A 23161-nucleotide genomic window follows, 5' to 3' on the forward strand; every position below is an offset into this window, starting at 1 on the left:
ATTCCACTTTTTATCAGCAGTTTGCTAGTACAGTGCCCATACTGGAAAAAGTGAAAGTATTTCAGAAAACATAAAATGACTGAAAAGGGAAATTAAACTTTCTTTGGTTTGCAGCCAATATATGGGGATTATATGTGTACTAGTGAGTTCTGAACCACTTAGAGGATTACCACAATAGTTTTTAATAAAAAAACAAATGAAATATGGAATACTGTATAATTGGCAATTTGATATTATTTGTTAAGTCACTAAAAACCAAAGTTCATATGATCTATAGCTTAGAAATGAAACAATCACCAGGCGGTGGTGGTGCATGCCTTTAATCCCAGCACTTGGGAGACAGAGCCAGGCGGATTTCTGTGAGTTCGAGGCCAGCCTGGTCTATAGATCGAGTTCCAGGACAGGTACCAAAACTACACAGAGAAACCCTGTCTCAAAAAGCCAAAAAAAAAAAAAAAAAAAAAAAAAAGAAGAAAAAAGAAACAATATACAATTTCATTTTCCACTAAAATATTTATTTGAGGTATCTTACTGAAATAAATAAGAGTAGTTTTCCTCTAATACTGGTAAGTATAGTTATCAATATATCATTTTTTAATTGAAACACATCAAATTGTTTTTCCTAGAACATAAAGTAATATTGGAAACAAAAATAAGTACTTAACCAATCTCACTATTAGGTTATAGCCACACGTCTCCTGAATCTCAGCATGGCATAGGATTTGGTGGAAGAACAGCAGATGTGAAGCCAGAGGGCCTGGGCTCCATTGTCCAATTGCTCCATGTCATAGGCAAGTTTCTTAGTATTTCTAAGCATTAGTTCTTTACCTTCAAAATAGGAACGACATTAGTTATATCTACTTCACAGGACTGTTGGGAATATTAAGTACATGAATACACATAAAAGCTCTTCATGATATGTAAAAGAGCTGTAAAAATAGTTTCATTTCATATAAAAGAATCAATGCATATCTCCCTTCAACTGAAGACTAAGCACCCACAATGTCTTCTTCAGTTGAACTGTCACTGTAAACCTGGAGTAGGAATGCACCTTAGCCAAGCACCAAGGCTCACTGATGAAGGAGACCCAGGGACAGGTTTCTGGGCAGTTAGGTAGGAGCTAATGAATCCTGAGGGTCACTCAAAATTCCGAAAGCTTAAAAGAAAGAAAACAAGAACATTTATAGTCCATCACAGGGCTGGGAAACAAGCTACTTCTTATTTTGTGATTTCAAGGTCACCTATTAATTCTTCACAGAAGAAGGGACAGTTTCATCACTTACAGTTATATGCATGTGTGAACACAGCACTCTCCTGCAGTAAGGTCAAACACTTACTAGTCGCTAAGGGCGGAGTAACTGAAATGAATAAACTCTATTGTAAATTTAGATACCAGTAGCTAAAATGACTAGTTATATGAACATAGGAAGGGAATACCATCTAACACATCAGTACAATGATGATTAAAAAAAAAAAAAAAGCCATGTTCCTATGCTATAGTAAGACCCCAAATCATAAAATTTCAGTATTTACAGATGCATCCATCTTCAAACACATTTAAAAAACTTACTAAGAGAATTAAACAGATCATTGTAAATATTAATAACACGTAAAACCACACTAACAATACCACTTTAACACATAATAGAAAAATGAATTTTTCTGTACTTTAACTTTTAGTAGCAAAACATAAAAAGCAAAATAACTGCCTAATGATTTAGCATTAGGAGTTGAACTACTTACTTTTAAGTTCCAATGACAGTGCTACAGTTTAAACTCATGCAAATAACTAGTTATTATAGTTCAGTACTTTCTTAAAATATTACTGAGAAGATAATGGTGAATCATATGCTAAAGATGATGAAGGCCCTTTCAAAAATGTGATCTACATTGATTGGATATATTAACTCATACAAAACTAGACTAGTTTACTTTCTCTCTTATATATTTTGACTTGTTATTACAAATATCTATCCATTACAAGAAAAGTCTTCAATATCTTTCTTAATTCCCCTGCCTTATTAGTTACAGATATTCATTGGAGCAAAAAGTGTTTCAGTAGGAATGTAAAATTAAAATTCATTGTACATGTTTTGAAATTAGTATACTGAAAAGGAACCAACTGCCAATTATTACTAGGCTAGTGTGTAACAAAAAAAATTCATCCAATTTGAAATAGTATTTACTAATATTTACTGATCTTTTGTTTTTAATTAACAGCTTTTTTCTTTACAACTTTGAAAGTTAAGTCCTATATTAAAGTCTGTGGGATGATTTCAAACACTTCATTCAAGCTCCTCCGTTTCTTTGGTAAACAGGTCTGCTAGGTCAGCCACAGTCAACACAGAGGCTTCAGAGTGCTTCCCAGGTGAGCTTGTATGACTGCAAGATTTCAAGAAACACAGTGAGAAAGGAAGGCCAGGAGCTAGTGACTGCATATACAACACCACACGGAGAACACAAATCTGCTCCTATACTGTTGTAACTGAGCCACGGGGAACTTCTCCTCGGAAGTAGATAATGAATGTTACATCTCGTGAAAATCAGTGAAAATGCTGAAATACTTCTGAGGCTTTGTCAGAAAATGTTTTCTATGAACAATTAATAAAAACTCAAAACAAACAAAAACCAGCAAAAGACATCTGACCATTGTTGCCAAGAAGGATCTAAATTCACCATTTACTTTTTTCCACTTACTGAGAGGGTCAGTGGCTCTTTTAGTATTTTAAGTAACTGAAATAAGAATCACTGAAGTCTGCAGATGTAAAGCCCGTGGGATGGCTGGCATCTTTCCTTGTACATCAGCAAAGTATGGGAATCTCAGATTTGAAAAGGTTTCTGTGTTACTCCAAGTACCCCTGGAGATGCAACCCCTTCTAAAAAGCTATCAAGTCTTCCATGGGCAACTTCCAACACATCCCATCTCACAGGCAGGTCCAGAGGTACTAGTTTATTTTAAGATGACCATAAAGGAAAATTACTGTGCATATATTAGGAAGTTTGATGACTGCAAGGACGTGTTTAAAAGGTCAGACTGTTTTGACCGTTTTGCTCCTCTGATGCTTGTGAATTTGACACAATTCCCCAGCCCAGACTGCAAATTCAGACATTCCGATCAATCTGTGATGGGCAAGGGTCAACTCTTAACAGCAGTGCATGTTTAGTTTCACACACACTGGACAAAGGCCTAAGTAAGAGAGAGCAACACATTTAAAAATAAATGTCATGTGGCAAAGAAAAGTCAGCTAATTTTGCATATTACAACCTAGTAAATTACCTTAAATCCAATATAGACTGTACAAAGCATTATTTGGGAACTGCTTTGGATGAAAGGCTATTTTCTGCTTTATAAAAAGTACTAGTGTTTATATCATTTGCTGTCATCCAAGTGAAGGCGATCTAAAACTCCAATGATAGGGACTGTTACCTACCTCCTCTCAGCAGTTTTCAGCATTGCCTGCATTCGCTCTTCTATGGTTGCTTTAATTAAGAATCTATGGACAATAGTAGGTCTAGAAGATAAATCAGAATTCTAAGCTTAAAAATCATCTTAAGACAAATGAGTAGAAACTGACTTTACATACACATGCTGCATTCATTAGTCCATGGGTGCCCACCTGTGGCTGGTACATAAGAATGCTGAGAGACAGACCAGAAGTGAATACTGCCAATGTGATTTTCATGAACTAATTAATACTCTCATGAGGGAGACAGAGAGTAAACACACAGGAAAACCAGGCCTATGTACAGAAAATGCCATAAGGAGTTGAAATGAGAGATGGGAACTAGTTACTAAGCACAGAAGCAGCGGGAAGAGCAGGCAAACAGAAGACAAAGCATGTTTATGAACATTACTGGGATGAGCACACACGGGAAAAGCTAGAAATGTTTCAGGGGTCAACAAAATAACACAAGTGTGTTGACTAGCGAAACAGATGAACACAAGGTTAGAGGTGGGCAGGGTTCAGACCATACATTGTGGTTTTGCAGGGCTCGATCAGGAACTGGATTTTGTAGTTATTATAAAGGAATATGTTCCAGTGGTTATGTATAATTTGATTCACACTGTACTTTGGAAATGCCTCTGGCTATTGTGGAGGCAGAGAAGAGATGAAATTTGTAGTCCTCTCGGCAAGAGGAGGTGGATTGTGCTTTGTGTCAGTGGGTAAGAAGTAGTCAGAAGATGAGGAATATCTTTGAGATACAGGAGTCAAGACTGAAATAATTTGAATATAAGACATTAAAAAGAGATATACAGGAGAATCCTAGATTTGTCTGAGCAAGTATAGATAATAAGAGTCACATTAAAATATGAGGAAAGCTTGGGCTAGCTGAGAGTAGTAAGAATGCAGTTTGTTTTACCTAGTCTATATCCTGGGAGAGCTGTGAAGTTCCTAGATACATGTTCAGATATTGACTAAATCTATAAAGCTAGTTATTTCTGGGTTGAGGGATATACATGTGAAGCTCACCCACCTATACATTCTACTTAATACTATGGCACTGGGTGAATTAGAGAGAGTAGATTAAAAAGGGCCACTGGACCACTGGCAAGAAGTAGGCCACCAATTACACTCTAAGCCTCATTTCAGTAGTATTATCCACGGGGCAGCTACCAAAATAGAAAGGCTGACAGAATGGGAGATCAAGGAGGTAGAGGCAGACTGTAAAGGAGTGTCAGTTTAAAAATGATGACATTCAGACATATTTATGTGATGTATTACAAGAGGAAGGCTCCTGAGAATAGGAGAAGAGGTAGGATTTAGGACAAATGGGGTGAAAAAAGGACACATCTTCCACTTTAATAAGGGGCAAACACTATGCCTTCCTGATCATTACCTGAGCCACACTCTCACCTGAAACCAATCAGTATTAGGTCCTATACCATCTTGCCCAATCATGGAAAACATCCAGTGTTCTATCCATCTTGTTTTCCTATTTCTAATGAATCATTCTGTACTTCATTGTTCATTGAAAGGAAAAGGACATAATTTTTAATTCTATTCTCTTCTTTTACTCTGCACAAGATCTCTCCAAACCCTCCTCCTATGAGCTGCACAGTAACAGAGTGAGCCGTGGTTAAAGCCTGGGCCAAGGAGGCAGCAGGTGCACCTGCACTGTTTTCCTTGCTGTGTCACCATACAAGCTACACAATCCTTCTGTTTGGGATGGCTGGACTAGAGCTGAGCAAGAAAATCTTAAAACAGTTGCTTACACTGCTCCATTTAAACTGCTTTTGAACATGCTGCTAAGTAAAATTAATGGTCAAAACTCCAATAGTAAGATTCCTTTCCTTACATTTTGCAGCGAATGACAGTTAACCATGTAGGTGTCCTATCCTTTCCCAGAGCCTTTTAATTTAGGTGTGCCAGAGTTTAGTTTGTGGCCCATCACTTATCTTTCTCTGCTTTAATAATTCCATTCATGCCCATGGTTTATAAAACACATCACATGCTACTGATATCTAAGTTTGTGCTTCTAGGCCTGGCTTCTCTCCCAGTCTCTGAACTTACATATCTTAGATAGCTAATAAAATCTCAAACATATCTAAAGTAGATTTTTGTTCTTCCTACTCAATCTGTTCTAATAGTCTTCCTCTACTCAGTTAAAGATTTTTTATCCTCTTAGCTGTCTAGGCTAAAGCCCATGGCCCATACCCAATCTCCATTATGCCTACAGACACTGTCAGTTCTACTTCCAGAACAATCCAGAACCTGACCACTACTTGCAGGCGAACTACCAGCAGTCAAGCTACCTTCCACTGTCATCAAGACCACATGGCCTCCTATGCTCCCCTTACTCCCAGGACTGAACACAGTTCTCGGAATGACTGTTTCAAAGCTGAAGTTAGACTGAGTCCTTCCTCTGCTTGCAGCTTCCCAATTAGGGTCTAATATGATCCTCAAGATGATCCCTGACTTCATTTCCTACCTGTTTCAGTCGAGAAACTGTAGTTCCTTGCTATTTTTTAATTTTTATTTTTTGCAAAACCAGGAACACTCCTGACTTACAGATGTCACACTGATTTTATTGTCTGCCTAATCATTCATTCTTAAGATATCAGCATGACTAACTACCCAATCTCTTTCAAGCTTTGCCCAGATGTTACCTCTCAGTAAGGTTGGATTCCAAGTCATTTGTGTTCTTTTATCTTCCCCACCCTATTCGACATTTCCAGATCCTAACATGACATATCCTTTACTTACATCTGTTGCATAATAACTGTTGCTAGACCAACCTGCTTACAAGTTGCACGAGGACATCTCAAATGCTAAAATTATGCATGGCACATAGAAAGTGCTCAGCAGAAGTCTACTGAAAGAAGTGTGTGGAGAGTGATGAACACCAACTGCTTACGTAGATAACAGAAAGAAAGATAAAAACTTCAAACTCTATGAGGCAAGACTGTCACTGGGAAGGAGGATACAAAGGTTCAGGTAGTCTCTTGAAGGAGAAAAATCTATTTAATGGGAAGCAATGGCCTTAATGGACTTAGGCTTTTAAATCAGAGACAAGTCCTATCGATGTTTTAGAAAAATGCTGGTATAACAAGAAGTCAGTGTTTAGGGCTGGCAAAATGGCTTTAACTTAGTAAAAGTACTTGGTAAGCTGAAGAACCTGAGTTTGATCCCTAGAACTCCCATTTCTTAAAAAAGTTAGATGCTGTGTGCATAGGCCAGTTAGCCTAGAAAGTATGCGAACCAGCAGAAAAGCAAGTAAGATCACCTCAACAAAATCGAAATGGAAGGCAGGAATTGACTTCTGGAAGTTGTCCTTTGACCTCCAAATGCACAACATGGTATGTGGACACCTGTACTTTCACATACACTAAATTTAACTGTACTCTAAATGGCATTTGGAAGTACTTTGAAACAACTGTGCATCATGGTTCTACTACTTTGCTATATTTTGTTAAGTTTTTTTTTTTTTTTTTAAGAGAACAAAGGCTTATCTTGATCATCCATTTGATGAGATTTAGAATTACCATGGAGGCCGGGCGGTGGTGGCGCACGCCTTTAATCCCAGCACTCGGGAGGCAGAGCCAGGCGGATCTCTGTGAGTTCGAGGCCAGCCTGGGCTACCAAGTGAGTTCCAGGAAAGGCGCAAAGCTACACAGAGAAACCCTGTCTCAAAAAAAACAAAAAAAAACCAAAAAAAACCCAACAACAACAAAAAAGAATTACCATGGAAACACAACTCTCAGTGCATCTGTATGGGTACTTCCAAAAAGGCTTAAGACTTATGTAAAGAAAAGAGACCCACCATGAATAAGGGCAGCAACATCCCATGGGATCAAGACTGAATGAGGACAAAGTAAGCTAAGAATCAGCACTCATCTGCCAGTATTCCCTAACTGTGGTTGCAGTGTGACCAGCCATGTCCTTTTTCTGCTACTTTGAATTTCCCACTCTACTAACAAAACTGTGAGCCCAAACAAATCCTTCCTTACCTTAGCTGCTTTTGTTTGGTGTTTGACACAGCAATGAGAAAAGCAATTAAAAACAGAGCCTATCTCTTTCCCACTTAAAATTAAAGGTATCAAAGCTCTCAAAGCTGCAGCTTATGCAACAATCTGTATTTCTGATTCTCACATGCCAAGTTCATTTACTACTCCTTTTCTCATGCTTTACGACAGCAGTTCCAAACGCCTCACAATCCTCAGAAATGTCAGTATATCTCCTACTTATTTCTACATATGCAACTCTCCATGACTGCTTTCTAGTCCAACTTTAAAATAATCAGTCCTTCAGCCTACTGTCTTCCTTTATTCTTCAGGCACAAAGCATACCATTTTTGTTCATATAACTTTAAATCATCTTTTTCTTGTGCTACATAGTAGCTTTCTATGTATGTTGCTAGATGGGAATGGATTATGTCTTATATGATTAGACTCTTCAGTGTGTAGCATAATGCCTGACCTTCTTTAGGTGCTCAGTAATACTTACTAAATGAGTACTTAGTGTGTGCTTAGTAAGTGTATGTGTATGTCTTCAAACATCCAAGGTCTCTAACATCCATGAGTTAATACAACTAGGAAGTTGTGTTACAGATACCCATATAATCTATCATTTGAATAAAGGAAGTACTTATCACATAATAATCACTATTACGTTTGGTTCAGGTACTGTACTAAATCTAATTATCTTTTATTTACACTGACTTACTGGTTCATTCACTGTATGTGTGCACGTGCATTCAAGTGCCAGGGAGCCCATGCAGGTATGTGACAAAGTGGAAATTTCACATCTGACTTCATGTGAGGGGTTAGACTATGTATAAAGTGAAACATAAATCAATTTCACAGTTAGACTAAGACCTTTTCCTCAAGGTATCTCATTAAAGATATGTATATACTCTAGAATCTGAAGGCAAAACAAAACAAACTCTAATCTAAATCATTTCAGGTGAGGGAGATAGAACCTGTACTTAAAAACAAACAGGCCATGATGAACATAAATAAAGAATTTAAGTGCTGAGTTAGTATGTGGTTGATGCTAATTTTAGTCCTTACTTTGTCTGTCCGATCCGGTGCACCCTCCCAATGGCCTGAAGCTCATGGGCAGGGTTCAGTATAGGCTCCACCAAGAGGACGTGAGTGGCTTCGATGATAGTTAGTCCATTAGAGCCCGTGTGCAGGGGCAGCAGCAAAATATTGACTTGAGGATCATGTTTAAAAGCTGAAAGATTCTCCTAAAAAAGAAAGATACATTTTAATATTAGCAGGATTGATTAAAATAAGAGCAGTTTGTTACAGTTCAAGTTGAATATGGTAGTGGAAATTAAATGCTAATCCACCAATTTTGAAACTAGAATGTTGTTTTCCTTGATTCTGAAGAAGAGAATCATACAAACACTTTTGCTTTTATAGCATATAGTAAAAATCATATCAGAGATATGGGATACATGAAAACTGAACTATATGAATGTAGAGGAAAATGAGAGGAAGAAAAACTATGTCAGAGTTAACGTGAGGTAAGACAGGAATCTACTACATTTAGTTGTTCTCATGTGCAGTGCGTCTCAGATGATGAGGGTGTGACTGTAGTTGGAAGTTTCTCTCCTACCTGCCTGTTCCCAAATCCCCAGCAGCCACTTCTTACGTAATTGACTCCGAGGCTTAATATTACTTATAAGTGCTCAGCCGGTGGCTCAGGCTTATTACCAACTAGCTCTTACACTTAAATTAACCCATAATTCTTATTTATGTTTAGCCACGTGGCTTGGTACCTTCTCTCAACACGGCTTTCTCATCTTGCTTCCTCTGTGTCTGGCTGACTCCACCTCCTTTCCAGCATTCTCAGTTTGGCTTTCCCACCTAACTTCCTGCCCAGCTACAGGCCAGTCAGTGTTTTATTAAACCAATTCAAGTGACAAACCTTTACAGTGCACAAGAGGATTACTCCACAGTACTGAATGTGATATAAAGGAAAATTCAACCATATGTACTTTTTCCTGATTATGTGTGTGCGTGTGCGTGTGTGTGTGTGTGTGTGTGTGTGTGTGTGTGTGTGTGTGTAGAATACAATCCCAGGGTACAGGGACCCCTTCAAAAGAGATACTGCAAGGCTATTTTTTCTAGATAAGGAAAAGGATCTCAAGTCAGAAACATTTTTTTTTAAGACTTTCTTTTTAGGTATAATTGAATAGATCAAAAATACCTACATTTTTCTACTTTGCTTTAAAATGTTAATTTCATAGATAATCAAGAACTCAAACCCTCCTTCAGGGTACAGAACAGAAGATAAACCAAGTCAGCTAGTGAACAGCAGTTTCAGTTAGCAACTGATCTGTTAAAAACACAAGGAAAACTTGACATACCTGGAATGTCTTAATGCGACTGATTTGTGTAAATTCCATGTTGTTGTCGGTGAGAGCTTTTGAAATAATATCTAATACATCTTGCCACTAGAACATAAAAGTGAGAAATATAGTGTTTACAAACAGCTTTTGACCAAAGAGGATTTGAGAAGGGAAGAAATAATAACTAAACCACACTAACAGTTAAATGAACAAAATCAAATCCAAACCCTCAGATAGAGTACCTACAACACTAGTTAGCTCTGTTGGGAAACACCATTTTTCCCCATCAAATACTGGCTGAAAGGTAGCATAATAAAATATAAGCATCACTGAAAATATTTAAAATCCATAATGTAAAAACAATGGCATATTTAATAGATATAGTTTCTTATCTTTCTAAATGCAAAACTAAGGTTTTTACTATATTTATATTATAAATAATACTTTGTAGTTCATTAACTTTTCCCTTAATAGTCAAATTCATTTGTGAATGAGTCTTTCAAGGTTACAGATTGCAATTTTTAAGTACTGAAATAAAATCTCTTATTGAAATCAATATAAAATGTTACAGGAACTGCTTTTATAAAGTATCATCGCATTCCTCTAACCATAAATATAAGGACACAGAAAAAAAAAAGCCGAAAGCATCATGAATCTTAACTATATTTCAGCAAGCATTTAAAAATAGTTCTCAGATAAATACTAAGTAGAGGCAGAAAACCAGCTGGAATGAAGCAGAAAGTCTTGATTATACCGTTGAGAAAACGAGTGCTTTGGCCCCTGGATCTCTAAGCTGTATTTTCATCAGAGTTCTGACCACAGCTTCCACTTTTGTAGAATGGCTACCCTTTGAACACAAAGGGGAAAATGCATTAATATCAAATAAAACCTGGTTAAGAATGGAAAGAAATCAGTATAAAACACCTCATTCAAATATATATAACAGAGACACTTAACAAGTATTTATGTGCTTAGTCTTTTTATTTTGTGTTTGCTGAGAATTTTCTTTAGTCTCTAATTGCACAACTAAATGAGTTTATATCCAAGATGTGTAAGAGACAGCTCAGTGGGTAAGCATCTTTGGTATGAGCCTGATGATCTGAATTTGATTCCCAGAGCTCATATGGTAGAGAAAGCCAACATTTACATGTCCTCTGACTGCACACAATGTGCCATGTCATTCACACGCTCCCTGTCCTCCAAATGTAAGAAAAAGCATTTCCTAAAAGAATTTACAGATAGTTAATAGAACAGAAAGGCATACTAGAAAGTCATAAGGTAATGATACTAAACATATTTTACTTGGATTTTTTAGTTATTAAATTTTGTTACAGCAAAGAAGCAGAATATGTATTCAATAACCTTCCTCATTACTCTCATTTCTTTCATATAGAAATGCAAGAATACAAAGAGCCAAAACTCAAGGCACTTTGCAAAATGATGTATTCAACCAATGAATAAGACTTCTTGTAATGGCACGGCCATGGACAATGACAGACACACAAATAATGTCATCTAACACACAGGTAGACTCACTTTACAAGAGTGTTTTTTTTTTTTTTTTCATCTTTCAGAACTATTCTATCAAAGGAATATGGAAATGGAAAAGTGGTTTAAAACCTGAAGAATAAACAAATGATGAACCCGTAATCAGTGTGGTAAATAAACAATCAGTAACTGGTTTTTTCAGACCTTAAATATGAACATCATAATGCCCTAAATTAACGTGTGGGGAAGGGGCCTGACAAACCAAAATGCAACAGTATTTCCACAGCAGCATTAGTCCTCTCCCCTCGATGCTCTCAATTCATTTATTTGCACATGAAAGGATAGAAAGGGAACCAAATAAACAAAGAAGTTACCCTAATTTAATGTCAAGACAAGATTATGAAAAAAAGTTTAAAAATCTTCCCACTAAAATAAGGAACTTATATTTACTTCTTTAGATATATACTCTCAATTATACATACAAGGTTAAAAAATGTAAAAGAACCATCCTATCTCAGTCTACCGATTTAAAATAACAAAGAGAAATAAAAACAGGAAATGAACACAAAGTGGTAATTTGGGCCTTTAGATAGAACCACTCCTATTCCCTGCAATGTGCTACTTTTGAAACCATTTCACTTGATAATGGTTCAGTCCCTGCTGCCAAGCCCGATAACCTGAGTTCTATTCTTCGAGCCTCCATGGTAGAAGGAGAGAACCAAACCCTACAAGTGTCCTCTTAACCTCCACATGCACATTCATGTCAACACACACAAGAAATATATTCCAGTGAAGTACAGGATAAATATGAGCCCTTCAATCTACTGAGCTGTTTCTTACTAAAAGTTCAAGAGAAAACAGAATCCTTTATAAGTAACATTCCAAATAGGGTGCTAAGTCCAGAAGGAAAGATCAGCACATTTTCCTGGTATCAAATTTTGGTGGCTCTCAAAACAAAACATAGGGCTCACTTATGAATTATAATGGTACTCTAATGGGTACATGCTTTCCATTGTCTTAGTCAACACAACTAGGACTGGAATCTTTGGCTCTAGAGCAACTGCTGCTTTCACAGTACTGCTGGGGACTAAACCAAGGGCATGTGCTTGCTAACCACACTCTACTTATAAGCCACACTGCTAAGCCCTTTGCCTCAGACTATAAGATGCTATGTTAAAAATTCATTGCCTCTGTGAACCTATCTTGATAAAAAGCCATCATTTGTTAAGTGAAAAGAAAATGCTCTAGACAACAAAGAATTACTGAAGTGAAAAAGTAGGAACACATGATCTCTGCAAGAGTGTATGCAAGTCTCTCAGTCAGACTCAGGCTCACTGATAAAGCTAGTGTTGCCAGCCAGCTTGCTCAGGGGATTCCTTTCTCCACCTTCTAAAGCTGGAATTAGAGACAAGCTGCCATGCCCACCTGACATATATGTATGTTCTAGGGTTCTAGCCATGGTCCTCATGTGATATGCACTGAACCACTGAGCCAAGTCCCCAGGACTGGATACCAAATTTTCTTAATCCAGTCGTGAGTTTGTGGATACTTGGGTTAATTCTATGTCTTGACTACTGTGAATGAATAATGCTTCAAGGAACTGGGACAAGAGACAAAAATTTTAACACTGCTCATAGCTACTGTTTCTACTGTTTTCCCACCCAAGAGATGAAGTCAGCAGGCAATTACTAAAACAGTTAATAAAGAAATGAACTCAAACCTTTCTCTTGAGTACAATATAGAATAAACTAGATTTTTGGAAGTCAACACTTAAAAAAATAGTAGAAATATATCAGCAACAAAGGCCAACAAAGGGTATTTCTTATGAAATTTGGCCTAGATGTCATGCAGTAGCATAAAGCAAAATCAGAAATGCCAGGTGGATTCTCACTCTAATAGGTGTGACTAATTTATTTTCATCAGATTAAGATAGAGTGGTGATGTGCTCTTGCTGCAAAAACTACAAAATTTAAATTCTGAGTTAAACATTTTCACTGTGCTGAAAGGATGGAAAGAACAGAGTCTCTTGCCATATGTTTAGTGGACTAAAAGAATTATTATAATAAAGCAAACATGGAGTATCTGACTTAGAAATTTGGCTATCCTTGCCCATCTAGAATAAAACTGCTATATTAATGCAATTCTGGGATAATGTGGTCTGTGGAGAAGAGAGTGCAAGGATAGTACAAATCTTTATGCAGGAGACAGACAGACACATCATAGTTGGCTTAACTCTTTCCTTCATATCTGTTCCTATCTGCTGAGATCCCTTATTGAAAGAGAGACAGCAAGTAGGAGATATATAAGATCTCCCTGCTGCAGTAGCAATAGACTACTTGACTTCATTTGAATAAATAAAATTACTCTACCAGAAAAATACCATTGCCTTGTATTTTTTTTTTTTTTTTTTTTTTTGTTTTTTGAGACAGGGTTTCTCTGTGTAGCTTTGCGCCTTTTCCTGGATCTCGCTCTGTAGACTAGACTGGCCTTGAACTCACAAAGATCCACCTGCCTCTGCCTCCCGAGTGCTGGGATTAAAGGCGTGCGCCACCACCACCCAGCTTGCCTTGTATTTTTAATAACTTGTAATAAAAGTAAATAATGTGGGGGGGTCATAGATGGAAGCAAGGTATACCAATCCATGATGCTAAACAGGGAGCACACTGCCTATTATGTCCCTTTGTATCCAGCCTATTTCTGTTCACAACACCAGTAGACGGAGAGTCAGGGAGAGTGTGTGTGTGTGTTCTGTTCATTCTTTTCCCTGGGGATTCCAATGGTTCCACTTGCAGAATTATAGGTTAAAGTCCTATAGCACACCAGAGAAAGCCAACCTGGTCTAATTGCTAACAAACAGAAGAAAGGACATTTATGTTTAGACTACCTACATAAATAAATAAGCCATATTTTCAGAGATTTTTATATCTATTATACATTAATGTATATTTTATGCATGTGAAAGAAATTAACAGTGTAGTATACATGAAATATATCCAGTCAAGTTCTATAGTAGGGGAAATACTACTCATCACTCAAGAGTAAATACAAAATGAACTCATGGTAAGAAGCACTGGGAACTCTAAACTGGTCATTCATATTTTTCAGCAAAATTTCTTGAAGCTGTCTAACACAGAGAATGAAGGATCTTAATAAGGGTTTTAGGGATAAATAAATACCAAGTTGCTTTAGAAAAAAAGGAAGATGATTAGGAAAAAAACAGCTTTGGGTGCTTAGAAAATTCATTGCAAGGGGATGAATAGGAGTAAGACGAGGGAATTGGGGTTGATTGTGATCAAAATGTGTTATATATTCCTATGAAAAATGTTGTGATGAATCTCATTATACACTTAATACATCTTAATAAAATCTAACTGAACTGGCTGGGTGGTGGTGGCGCACGCCTTTAATCCCAGCACTCAGGAGGCAGAGGCAGGCGATCTCTGTGAGTTCAAGGTCAGCCTGGTCTACAGAGCGAGTTCCAGAACCATTAGGCCTACACTGAGAAACCCTGTTTCAAAAAACCAAGAAACAAAATAAACCAAAACTAAAACCAATTAATCAAACAAACAAATAGCTAAAAGAACTTATCTGAAGCACAAAGCTCAGTGACAGATGATTAGGAAGATACTCTTTGCTGTATAACTTTAATTATTCTACTTGATTCTATGGTTAAAAAAATTACATTATAATACTACACATGCTACTGGCTTTTTTCTTCTTCTGGATATAGGTGTGTTTATAATTGCAAAATAAAGTACGGTTACCATATATATTATGATATAGTCATACAATAAAAATCAAACATACTAAAGAGGAAGGAGGGAGGAGGTATAGCTGCACTAATTTCTTCATATTTTACAAAGAATGGCCAGGGGATTTTGACCACTGCTAGTACTAAAGAAAAATTTATATGTATTGGAAATCATACAGGCTATCCATAGAACTAAAATCTGAAACCATTCACAGTAATAGAGTAAAAAGAGAATGGAGGTAAACATCAGTTTTCACTGTGTGATATTTTGAAATTACGTATTTTTCCTTTATTTTATTAATTACTTCTACTAAATATTATAAGAACCATTTTCTATCTCCTATTTTTATCACCTCTAAACTGAGTCTTAAGGGAAGAAGTGGGAGGTCTATAATTCTAGGACTTTTCATTCATTACCCCAGTGATATAATCAGGTGTTCATTTACCAAATGAGCTGCCTCTGGATTGTATCACCATCCCCTGCTACAGGCTACTGTACCTACTGCCCATGGATGCCCAACCTGCACCTGCCACAGAAGATAAGTTCATCCACGCCAGATGTGGGACAGACACATCTGAAACTGCACAGTAACACTTTATTCTTGTATTCATTACTTGGAGTAACTTTTTAAAACTTGTACACATACTATGAGAATTGAATGTCATAAGACTGTGATTTTCTTTTTGAAAATTTCCTCTGAGAAATGTAATTTCAAAGATGACACAGTCACTCAGCTTAGTTTACTCTGCTTCTAATAAAGAAAGGGGTGTTCTCTAGTGAGCAGTATGAACAACTGGAATGGTACTGGGTGGTAACAGATTTTTCTACAGGTTTCCTTGGAGGCTTGTAATTATATAAGAATGTTCAAACGCTCCTGCGATTATCCAGTAGAAAGTCAGTTACTATTTTGGTATTTTCTGACTTTCATCCTGTCCTTTTCCATTTGGAATAAGGCTAGCTCTTTCCTGGTGCCAAGTTGTCATGTTGTTTCCATTCGCACCCGTTCACCAAGGTAGAACCCCATGCTGCTGCGACACGCACAGCACAGTCCAATTGTGAAGCTTGTCTGACTGACCTCACGAAGCAGGAATGCTTCTCAAGCATGTGCCAGGAATGAGTGCTGGGTTCTTCACTATTCATGTGTTACTGTACAAAGCACAATAGAAACTTTCTCTAGGCTGTGGGCAATCTTATATATACATTAGGCCTCAAAATTATTCTCCATTTTTTAAGATAATTTGCAGAATTATTCCAGACCCAAATTACTAACTGTAAAAAAGTTAAAAATCATGTTTGGATCAAAGGGATATTTTACAACAATCCATCTAGACATTTATTGAGTGCCTATTGCATGCCAGGTATCATGCTAGATGATTAGGTAGAGAATCACATATCTCAACTCATTCTAATGGAGTTAATGAAAAACATAGCCAAAAAGGACTGTTTTTCAGAGATAAAGATAATTTACACTTTATGTCTTCAAAGTCTCTGTTGTGTGTTCAATATATCATATGGCATGGCTGACTTTCAGCATGATTAACAATTCAGAACTATAATTGTTAATGGAGCCACTGAATAGAAACTCTTTTCTATTTTGTCAATTAAAATTATATCTACTTATGCTCATTTTTAACAAAAACATCCATACCATTTTCATTTTATCAGTTAACACTGATATATAACATATTTGATAGCTCATATATGGATTTTGAGAAATATACATAAATACAGTTATGTGTAGGTTTTATTTACCAAGTATTGTATGCTTATTTTAAACTTACTCAGAATTATATAATTAGCTTTTCTACACAGATATTTAATTACATTTGGGAAAGTATGGTCAAGCCAAACTTTTGATAACTGGAAAAGCAAAACAAAACAAAACAAACACTAGAATTTATATACATCTTATTGCTTATTAATAAATGCATCTTATTGCTGTACTGACTATCTTGGAATTAGAATGTAAATGCAGTATTTTCTCTATAAAGTTCCATAAGACACCTCTAAAGTTAGTAGATGTACTTGTTAAAACCAAAGATCCTGGATCATATCCTGTCTGTAGTAAATATAAACTCATTGAGACAGAGCCCGAACAGCCTATTACTAAAGGCACTCTGGCTGAACAAAGATGATGAAGTAATAGTGTGTAGCTGGGACGGAAGTCGTTTTACTGTGGTTATATCTTTGCATAATGTTTTGCAGTGAATAGAAACTTATGAACTAAGAATCCTAATCAGTATAGGGACTGGGTTTATACCAGCAAAAGTGCTTTGTATGAAACCTAGCCAAACACAGGACATGGGGAACAAGTCACATGGGGCTATGTTCTGCCAGGAGGCCTACTTCATCACATCCAAAATGCCTTGCAGTTGTCAGAACTTGCAAGGGGAATTTTGTTTACTCTGTGAAATGCCCAGTAGGTTCCAAGGTTACTTAGGAATACTGTCACACTGTTGCTATGGATGATACAGTTTTTATTTAAGTGCATACACCAAAGGGATACTGGTAATCTCAATATCTTATTTCTATGTTTAACCCACAGGATACCTTATACTTTGAAATCTCCAATTTCCGAAGATACCATTAGAAACAAAATGCCAAAGACTATATATTACTATTTTTGCATTCTCTGAATATCTTTTATATGATCTCAAGTTATATGATTAAGCACTATGTATGCTGTTATACAAACGTCTTATCATGAATACTTAGATCGAAATAAACAAAAACCTTAAGGTTATAGAAATTAACCTATTTATGATGTTTATTAAGTACCAAAAACTTGACAGTAATATAAAAGACAAGAACTTCTGGGTCTGGAAGTCGTATGAACCAAGTAAGAGAGGAAGGCAGACTCTGAAAACACATGGCACAGATGCTTGAAAGAGCAAGTGACAGACACAATAGGGTATAAATGGGACAGAGTCAAAGAGGTGACAAGTAACAGAAGGCAGATGTGGCAGACACAAATGGTGACAGAAAAAGCAGAGAGAAACAAGCACAAATGTGGTAAGAAGTAAAGTGAGAAAGTGCAAGAGGGATGAGATTGGTTTATGTAATATGTAAAATATTTAGTCATGTTTAGTGAGAAAAGAAATGTAAGCATATCTGTGTCAATGGCAGGAAGAAACTGCCTTTACTAAAGTCTCTAGTCTTTTCTTTTCTAAATAAGATAGTTTAACTCATGTGTTCACCAATGTCCATGAAAGACAAGCAGCAGCAAGAGTACATAGTAGTATTTCAACACTGACATCCCTTTCCTAACAGGGCAACAAACGTAACTGTCCTGGGTGTAGGAAAGCTGCCATCCATGAACAGGTGTTGGGTCTGATGGGTTCAGTGACTCAGTGCCACAGCTGTGCAGTTTACTGGTCGCTAGACCAACCTCTTCCTAAACCTCCTGTACAAAGCAGGATAGCAGTTCTGCCTCACGCTGGTTCCTGGTGCTGTGATTAATGTTTTCTCTGTGTAAAGATGAGCTGCCTCCTCTTACCCAGCAATGCCACTTGTGGCTGTTGGCATACCTGCAGCTAAAAGAAGAAAAAGAAGCGAAAACAGTACCCTCTTTAGGAGGAGGAGAGAGAAATAAAGGAGCATGGAGAGAGTAGGAGGGACAGGGAAAGACAATAATTTAGGAGTAGGTCAGTGGCCACCAAAGCCTCAGGGCTGGCCACTGGAATGCTCCAATTACCTACTTCATTTTACAACCTCTGGACCCATGCTTTAAAAACACATTCATCCAAAGGATTCAGAGATAGACTAGAGGATCCTTAGGTCACGATGACTCTCTCCTCATTTATCCTTCTCAAACTGCACTGTGTATTCACCCTTCCAGTTACCTGCTTATACTCTTGGTTGTTTTACTGGCAGAATAAGTACTTTAAGACCATCACCATCATCATCATCACCACCATAAAGACACACACACACACACACACACACACACACACACACACAGATATATTAAATTTTTAGATTTGTGGAAACATTGTTCTTTTGTCTTTTGACCCTTTTAAATAGAAAATGCTTATTTTTCTGTGCTCTGCATTTGAGCATCAGTATTCCTCTCTTTGGTCCCTAATACAAATAAATTTGCATTTTCATGATCCTCAGGAAACTCAGTTACCCTCTAATTCTATTCTTTGTTATCATTTACTAAACACTATCTTTTATTTGTTAAACACGGGTATATAATTTACAATTGCTATATACCTCAGATTTAGACATTATATGTAAATATTCAAGTCTTACCTCTTTTAGCATTATTTTTCCTCACTTATATCACTCCAGATAAAGACATACACTTTTACAGTTTGTTTGCTCAACAGCCCAACCTGTAGCTATTTGAATTCAATGAGATCTCTACTTTTTATAAACTATTACTCTATCTTTTCAAGGGTCTAATACTACAGATTAGCTTTCTTCTCTGTATTTTCAGTCTATCCTTTTTATTTTGTGAGTGTTCACATGCACACATGCACGCCACAGTGTACATGTGGTCAGAGGACAACTTGGGGAATCTGCTTTCCTTCTACCTTGTGAGTCTCAGCGTAGAACTGAGTTGTCACATTTGGAAGCTGTCTCACTGACTCCTGTGTATCCTTTTACTGGATCTTAAACATGCTTAAAAATCTTATTTTGAACACAAAGAATTGACTTTCTACACTTGTGTCTGGTTACAATTCTTGGTTTTCTATTTCTAAGTTTACCAACAGTTGGTCATTTTTACTCTTTGTTTATTCAGTTCCTATGCACTCCTTGATTTCCTATTCTGCTATTTCCTTTGCACTCACTGCACTGAAGGAGTTCCTTCTGAAGCCATCTCCACTAGCCACAGCCGGGAAAGCATTCCTTGCTGAAGAATTGTCCCAGTGGCCTTGGCTGACAGTGTGTTCTCCCAGACTGCCATGTCTTTAGTTCCTCCTCAGTCTCCTCTTCCAGCCTTCACCGTCCCTTCAGTCATCATTTAAAAGTTATGGATATAAGGCTTGACCTGAACATAACCTCTGATTTCTTCCTTAGGTTGTCCTATTCAGCCTGTGGCTTCAAAGATCGTTTATAATAGTGACTGAATTTCGTATCTCTAACTTTGCATTAAATATACCAAATAAATATTGAAATGTACTCCCTTTCATACCTCTCCTCTGTAGCAGCAATGATACCTAATCTGGGGGATCTCCACTGCTGTATCTCCAACATTCTGTTGTATTGGAATATACCCACCTCTTCCCATCTCCGCTGCCATCAACCTAAAGTTTCTAAAGTAGACAACTGCTGTGGCCTCCTAAACTCATCTAAATTTTTTCTTTTATTCTTTTCTATCCCTGCTAACTGATTTTTCTAGACTGTAGCAAGAAAGATTGTGAATCTTTAAAGCCTGAGGGCCCATCCCACCAGCCCTTCTATTGTATGTTCAGTTTCGCCCACTGCTCTGCAGCCACTCACTTTCGTCTGAGTCATTTCTGTCTTGGTTTTTTCACATACTGGGTGTTCTTTTTCTGTCTGGGAATCTCCTCTCCACAGATCAGTTCCATTCTTTTCCCATGTTGGTTAATCCCCTCATCATTTAGATCCTGACTGCTTAATAGTCATTCCTTCAGAAAAGCTCAGGTTGGCTTTTATTTTGTAGTATTTATCATAATTATAAAAAAAATCTTTTGTTTAATGTCTGTACTTCTTGCTGTAACTCAAATTCCTTCTCCACATTCCCACCACCAAACTGTAAAACTCATGAGAATAGAAACCACATGTTGACTGTGTATTGCACCTCCAAGGTCTAGAATACTGCCTGGGGCACAGGATATATCTAACAAATATGCATGGAAAGAATGAATGGAAATTTGTTCCAACTGAACACACCAGAGAGCAATAAGATTGACACTTTAAACTTTACTCAAATATCAGAGGGGAAAAAGGAAGGACCAATTCTTTAATTGAACTGCAGGTTTCCTGGGAGGAACAGAACACTCTATGGAACACCTAATTCTGTCAGTAACTTTAACTTGCCTCCAATTCTACTCAAAAACACATTCCTAAAAAATAAGCATCAAGAACTCAGAAGAAGGAATTGCTGAGGAGTCGGCAGCTTCCTGCTTAAGCATCAGCCCCACTACTGTCTACTCTGCTCAGCCGGCCCCCAATGTCTACCACGTTTACAGACTGATTTGCCTTTTGACCAAGTCTATTAGAAAAAAAATTCAAAAAGCACACGTAAGAAAAATAAGTAACAGAAACACCTAATAAGTGTTTTTTAATAAATGAACACACTTTAGGTAGAAAGTCCAGTGGATCTTGTTTGTACACTGAATTAGTAATTTTTTAAGATTCTTAATAAAACCTGGGAAAGTTAGGAATATAAACTCAAGTTCAGCTGTATTCTGAAATATCAGTCCACAGTGTTTTATAGCATACTGTGTCATCCTATAATAATCAACTAATGCCAGGAGCCCATCCACTTTCTTTTAGTTTGGACTAAATAAGAAGAAAGCTTTAAAAAAAAAAACTTCATAATGAAGAGAAATCACATAAATGACAGGGAAGTGCATTCTTTAGCTCTTAGTGGGCATGACTGCAGTTAGTCATGTTGGTTAGTGTGTGCTGAGCTCTCCCACATGGGGAAAGCTGGTGATAAAGCTGCAGCCTCCCGGCAGTGTGTACAGTGAACAGTGGTTTCTACACTCACTGTGTCAAGGTTATTTAATGCTTTCCTTCATCAGATCCTAACCGCTGTGGCACTGCTTTGACTGTGTGTGTGTCTGACCTACTTTACCTTCACAGGGATGTCATCTTCTTGGTTTGCTTTCTCTGAGGTAAAGACATAGGAGACGTCTTTGTGAGATGTGGTCTGGCGGCAGATAGCACACTTGATGGAGCTTCGATGAGACCCCACACTGTACTGTTCAATTATAATAGACGTGCATTCATTACAGAAGCAGTGTCCACAGGTCAGCACTGCCCACTGAGAAGAAAACACACATGACAAGTCTTGGTGAGAAGGTGGTCGATGAGGCCTTCCTCTCCACAAACACATAAACAGGGGAGATGGCTTACAACTACAATTCCCCAGTATTTCATGTAAAATATGCTTTCAGATGAATTTTACTCTAAGAAAATACATTTTCATAATTCTCAGCTTCACTTACCTTAACTAGTCAACCATTATAAGAAGCTAGCCTTCTCATTTCAGATTACCCTGTTAGCACTCTAACAGCAGATAATGAAGAACTGAGAGCAACATCGATTTGGAGATAATACACTCACTGCCACTCAATTTATTTAGATTGAGTTGCTAACACATTTATATAAAAAATGAGATGGGTTAATGCTTCAGACTTGTTTTGAATGACACAGGAACTGGAACTTTTGTGGGACACTCACTGCTGTATGGCAACGGGGTCTTAGGCTCTCAGTTAGCTGTGTTGGTTTGTCCAGGATTTGGACATGTCTGTATTTGTACTGATAGGGCCAGACAGTACTTTGAAAGGGGTCCAGGAATCTCCTTGGAAAGCAATTCATGCCAGGGGAAGAACAAATTGGGATAAATAGCAGGGTTTTAAAGTAGTTCCTGAGAAAGAAGTTCATTTTGTTTCAGTTGGGTAACACATTTCTATCTCCCTAGTTTCATCTATGCTCTCAAGGGCTTAACCCAGAATCCTCAGACCTGTCTCATACAGGCTTGCTTCCCACTGCAGCACTATTCAGTACCTTGTGGACCTCAAGTGACACTGGAAATTTAGGATATTTATAAGACAGATAGGACTTTTGTGACTCACAGAGATTCAACTGATAAGGTACAGAGCAAGATAGGTCCACCTTCTTTCGTAACAGGAAGAAATCACTGAGTCACCTGAGCAGAGTAGGAATAACAGGACAGTCACTATATTGGATCTGAGAACAAATGGTAACATCTCTAACAGTATCAGCAGAGATGTGGGACACAGAGTCCCTCCAGCACGGGGTTAGAGTTTCATCACTATTTTCGTAATTCAATTTTAAGTTCAGGAAACCATGGTAATACTAGAATTGGATAAAATAATGTATATGAAAAAACTTAAAAACTGTCAGAAGACAAAATAAAATTTCAGAGACAACTGAATTTCACTAAAGCTAAAATTTAA

General features: G+C 37.3%; 1 protein-coding gene across 1 annotated transcript in view; it reads right to left on the reverse strand.

The window, feature by feature from the left end:
* Window positions 1-493: 493 nt before the first annotated feature.
* The window catches only part of Shprh (SNF2 histone linker PHD RING helicase), a 71648-nt gene continuing 48980 nt past the window's right edge, over window positions 494-23161 (reverse strand). Inside the window, exons 25-30 of the mRNA XM_059272746.1 lie at window positions 21814-22002; window positions 10556-10648; window positions 9820-9906; window positions 8513-8691; window positions 3432-3512; window positions 494-2382 (exon numbers count right to left, since the gene is read on the reverse strand). Coding sequence (XP_059128729.1) covers window positions 2286-2382; window positions 3432-3512; window positions 8513-8691; window positions 9820-9906; window positions 10556-10648; window positions 21814-22002 — 726 coding nt within the window. The 3' untranslated portion in view covers window positions 494-2285. The remainder of the gene's footprint in view (window positions 2383-3431; window positions 3513-8512; window positions 8692-9819; window positions 9907-10555; window positions 10649-21813; window positions 22003-23161) is intronic.

This window comes from Peromyscus eremicus, chromosome 8b (genome assembly GCF_949786415.1).
Source record: "Peromyscus eremicus chromosome 8b, PerEre_H2_v1, whole genome shotgun sequence".
NCBI lineage: Eukaryota > Metazoa > Chordata > Mammalia > Rodentia > Cricetidae > Peromyscus > Peromyscus eremicus.